The 5,575-nt window shown below is 38.4% G+C and overlaps 1 gene segment (V, D, J or C); it reads right to left on the reverse strand.

Moving 5' to 3' along the window:
* Nucleotides 1-1,100: 1,100 nt before the first annotated feature.
* On the reverse strand, nucleotides 1,101-1,778 carry LOC121631652. The segment is given in 2 exon segments: nucleotides 1,101-1,429; nucleotides 1,662-1,778. Coding segments are annotated over 2 exon segments (381 nt in total).
* Nucleotides 1,779-5,575: the final 3,797 nt, after the last annotated feature.

Genomic DNA, 5,575 nt, shown 5'->3' on the forward strand with positions numbered 1-5,575 from the left:
GGTGTTTATTAATTTCTAATGTTTAATTCAATTTTTTGGACTGTAAGACACATTTTCTGTTCACACCCCCCAGATCAGAGACTTGGAAATGTTCATATGAAGTTACTTTTAAATCAACTTGAATCATAAATGTAAAAAAACGGTTTATTAATTGTGTCTTTTTGTAGAATGATCTAAAGTAAAAGGACGAACCAAATTTCATATCTTGATATTTTTTTACCTGAATCCTGAAATACAAAATATATCTGTATATAATGTTTTTATCAAGTAACCACAGAGACAGCTGTAATTCACATCCCTAAATGCACTTTTGTTAAGGAACAGCAGCACACCTGCATTAAAACAGATGACTGAAATCAGTATAGCTGTATATTAAATTAAATTAAATTAAAACAAAATGACTGAAAAATACTTTTTAATGACAGTAACAAAGATACAGTTCTGGAAAATGCAAAAAAAAAATATGTACAAGACAATTCAAAGTGCTCTTAAAACATTAAAAGCATTAGAATGAGGTGCAAAATAAATACTAAAAGGAGAATTTAAACCAACTGAAAAGAATAAAAGAAATAAAATAGGAACATAACCTTTAATAGAGAGAAACAGACAGAATAAATACTTTGAGGTACATATGATACAAGCAGATGTCGTTGGGAAATGCATCATCACCATTATCGTCATCATCATTACTACTTTAATAGATAACAATCATCAACAGCATAAACAATGAACACATGCAAAAAATATATGAAAAAAGAAAAAAAAAAAAGCAGTGATAAACAAAAACTTCTAAGACTCGATTTAAAACAAAATTGACAAACAAGAAAAGTCAAACATTATTGCAGAAACCAGATTAAATGTTATTTGTAACCAATAAATCATTGATCCGATATAAACACAGACCACTGGGAAACTTTTTACCTGTTTTCTGTTAGTGTCCTTGTATCTAATCTCCACCAGCTGCATCACATTCAACATTCAGTGCTTGTCAAGATGTTAAAGCTTGAGGATTTCTTAAACCTCAGTGCCACCTACTGGAGAGATGTAACACTCCTGATGCTGTTATTAATTCAGTCACTTGATCTGCAACCAGTTTTTGTTCAGCTGTTTCCAGTCCTCACATCACTGTGTTTGCTGACAGCACAGAAATACACACCGCTGTCATCAGGCTGCAGGTCTTTGACAGAAAGAGCCCCCTTTTCAAAGCTGTCTTTGATGGCTGAATATTTGGTTTGGGAGCTCCCTCCGTATTCTGGACTTAATCCCGAAGCTGTGTACACGATGAGGGTCATGGTCTCTCCTGGACGCTGCCGGTACCAGTACATCTGGGAATGAGAAGCATCCTTGTTGTGGCTGCAGTTCATCTCTGCAGATGTGGACTGACGATTCCAGCTGATGGAAGGGAACTGGGTGACATCCTGGCAGCGAACTAGACAGACATTTAAAAAGTTATTATATTAACATTTTAAAAGATTTCACCACTTTCTGCTCTATATCCTTAACACTATCTTTTTATGGCATAACGTTTAAATGCAGAGTCTGCATAGAAGAGGTACCAAGCTGACAGAAAAATAGTTCATTACATGGGCTCAGGAGGTTAATTTCTAAAACGTTTGCATTTCTGCTAATTTAATCATAAATCAAAGTATTTCTTAGTCCACCTTGAATCCACAGAGAAGAAAGTAGAAGTTTGGTGAAAACTTTAGTCGTCATTGTGATACCGTTTCACATGAAGTGATGCCAAGAGGTTAAATGGTGTGTTGCTTCACAGAAGGATCCTCCCCTAATAGAGAAAAAAACACTGTTGATTAGAGTGAGTAAAGTCAGGTGGGAGGGCCTTTGAGGTTTATGTACAGAGGAGCTGAGAAAAAAAATCTGAATGACCAACATTTACAGTCACAACACGGGCTGATCTTCTCCTGCTGCAGGTTTAAATGTCTGACATAATATCTGACACAGCTCAGAGTTTTTCTGTTCAGCTTCGGTCTCCTGGAGGCCAACAAGCTGCTACTGCACAAGTGGGACTGCAGTACTGAGAAGAGTTAAGAAGACAGTTTATGGTGAATTTAACACATTTAAAGGCAAAACTGACATTACATTCCTTCCATTCAATCAAAACCAAAGAAGCATCTTTTATTTACTTCCTTTTGTTCCATTTTGCAATATTTTTAAGCACGGCAGAAACACATCATGTAGAAATGTTTAAAAATGCATTATGACATCTATTTGGCTCAATCAAAATGACTATATGGGCCTGTGGCAAATCTTTTGTTATGATTTCTGTCTGATCTACAGTTTTCTATATTTTCAGTGTTTTTTTTTACATTTTCTTGTATTTTTTTGTAAAACAATTTGTAATTTTTGTGCTATATAACTAACATTTTACTTACTTCAAGAAGTTAAATATCATCCAAAGAGTTTTTTTTTTTAAACATAAAACTGAGTCAGTCTCGCAATCTTCCTCTTAAGACTTTTTTTTATCAGCCATCCACGATCACATTACAGTTTTCAGATTTCCTTTATGATCAAATTCTCCAGAAGGTTTTCCCCAAGCGGAGCATGGAAAATGGACATTTTAAAGGAGGAGGTGTGACTGTGTTATTTGTGTTATGAGGAGTGAATTAAATAATTTGCTAGTAAAAGCCATGAAAAGATGCCATCTAAGTTGCTTCCCTGGCTAAACCAGCAGATACTAACAGTTAGCAGGACCAGGTCCTGCTGAGTGAGCAGTCGCTGACCAAAATCCACCTTCACAGGGCTGAACAAGCAAGAAAGGGACAGCAGGATGTGGTATTCAGGCCAACTCCTCACTATCATCTACTTCACACTCACTTAGACCTGTCCAGGTAGCCATTCCCCAAGTGTTAGCAGGCACTAGCTGTTAGTTGCCGATCACCTGGACATGGCCAAATGAATGAGTGGCCAACAGCAGCTGACCTGAACACAACAATCTCCCTGCTAACCTCTTCCCACCAACCTCTCACTTCATGTTGAGTGGTGATGTGAACTCACACAAGCAACTACAGTAACCATGTTTTTACCAAGAATGACTTCTGCAGTAAACACACTGTGCAAGTCAAAGCACGTCAAGCCATTTCCTCAAACACAGAGTCAGTTCTCATAATATCTCAGAATATTTGATCATTTATTGATGTTTTCGACACATTTCCAACAACTGTCACAAACTAAGCAGCTGTCACATTTCCAAGTAAATGTACCAAGTAAGTGCATGGTGTATGTACACAACTAAGAAGCCCAGTAGTTGTACAAAGAAAGAACTGTCTACTCACAAATTCCTTTAAAGATATAATTATGCACCCTGTAGCTTTAAGAGATAACATCTCATAACTTGAAATAAAAATCTTGTGTTTGAAACAAAGTAATTGTTTAGGACTTGTGGTGCCCCAGTCCAGACTCTCCTTCAGTTTTCAGCAAAAGGTTGTGATCCTCTTGCAATACTGAGGAATTTCCAGCCATATTTTTGTCACAGTTAGCTGCCTTGTCATCTCTGTATTTGAGCTTGGTTCTCCCAAACAAACTGAGATGAGAACTGCTTTCTGCCTCTGACTTGTGCATGCATCTCTGTGATTCACTTGCATAGAAAGCCATCTATATATACCATTTTAAAAGTATGAACTTCCACAAACAGGAGGACTAGAGAAGCTATCGGCGCTTCCACACAAAAACAAATAGACACAATTCTGATTGGGGACTCCATAACAGCATGTGAGGATGGCAAAGACGGAAAATCTAACACTTTTTGATACATCAGTCAGGGAACTGACAGAGATGTTGCCGACCATTCTGTCTTCACATCCAGATGGTATGAAGATTATTGTCCACACAGGGTCTTTTGATATTCTGAGGAGGAAAATTGGCTCTGAGATCCTGAAAAAAGACTTTTCTCTGCTGTTGGAGAGACTGTGTCAATTGGGAGCACACCATGTTTACATTTCAGGACCCATTCCTACAGTGGGTAAAGGAATTGAACTTTTCAGTAGACTTCTTGGCCTGAACACATGGTTATCAAACGCATGTATCACCCATGGGATAAAGTTCATTGATAACTTCAATATCTTTTGGAACTGTAAGGAGCGATTCAGACCTGATGGTGTGCATCCAAATCTAACTGGATGCAGATTACTTGGTGCACACTTGCGTCATGCTGTTGGGACGGCAAACCCAAACATGAGTGTACAGATAAGAGCGAAGGACACAGCAGAGAAGTGATCAACTCCCAGCTCTCCCCCCTCACCAGACCCTCTTCTCCACATCACCCAAGGTCTTAAAAGGATGTCTCTATCCAGGTCTGAACCCCAGCGACCACCATCTACCAAGAAATACAGGGCTCCCCCTCCTCATCCTCCTCTTAGATCATCTGTCCTGGCAGACCAGGGCACGGGAGGAAGTGTAGGTGGTTCACAGAGCAGCAGAATTCACAACAAAGATAACATGCCATGATGTGTTCAGGGTCCTTGCTGTAGTTTTGCTACTACTGACAGCTGTTCTGAGATCAAGCCTGGACCCAGTAGGATTCCTGTGTTAGTTAGTAAAATAAGGAATCGAACACGGTCAGTTTGTGGGGTGAATCGATCTAATCTGTTAACTGTACCTTGTATAACTCAGAATACAACAGAGACCAGTGTAAACTTCATAAAGCTAGCTGTACTAAATGTTAGATCTCTGTCCAACAAGTCACTGTTAGTTAATGACTTCATCATTTCTCACAGTTTAGATTTTCTTTTTCTGACAGAAACGTGGTTAACAGAAGACACAAGTGCTACAGTTCTTAATGAAACAGCACCCCCTCATTTTAGTTTTATGAATAAATGTCGAAACGGGAGGAAAGGGGGAGGAGAAGCTGCCTTATTTAAAGATTCATTCCAGTGTAAAGAAATTTCATTTGGTGATTTTACTTCTTTTGAATATCTTAGTTTTATTTTAAGGGGCATTCCTAAAATCCTATTTCTAATCATCTACAGACGTCCAGGACACTGTGTAAATTTTATTGATGAATTTTCTGAATTATTGTCGGTTATCTCTACTGATTTTAACCATTTCATCTTAACTGGGGATTTTAACATTCACATAGATAACATGACGGATGGTAATGTCAAGGAATTTTGTTCCATATTGGACATGTTTGGTTTGTGGCAACATGTTAAACAACCGACCCACATTCAAGGTCACATTCTGGACCTGGTTATTTCAAAGGGTGTTGATATTTCTTCTGTTGCGGTCACTGACTTGGCCTTGTCTGACCATTTTTGTATTTTGTTTGATTTACTGATCACTCAGAATGTTCAACCAACCTGCTTCTCCGTTAGAAAGAGGTACATTAATGAAAGAACAAGTGCTAAGTTTGTGGAGGCCATAGCTATGTTACCAACAACCAGTGCTGAGTCCGTTGATGGACTCCTGGATCATTTCAATCTGAAAATCTTGAATGTAATGGATGCTGTTGCACCGATAAGAATCAAGAGCAACTTGAGCAAACAGAAAACACCATGGAGAAACACCACTGTGGTTACCAGCCTAAAAAGAGAATGCAGAAAAACTGAGCGGAAATGGCGGA

Source organism: Melanotaenia boesemani, chromosome 20 (assembly GCF_017639745.1).
Source record: "Melanotaenia boesemani isolate fMelBoe1 chromosome 20, fMelBoe1.pri, whole genome shotgun sequence".
Taxonomy (NCBI): domain Eukaryota; kingdom Metazoa; phylum Chordata; class Actinopteri; order Atheriniformes; family Melanotaeniidae; genus Melanotaenia; species Melanotaenia boesemani.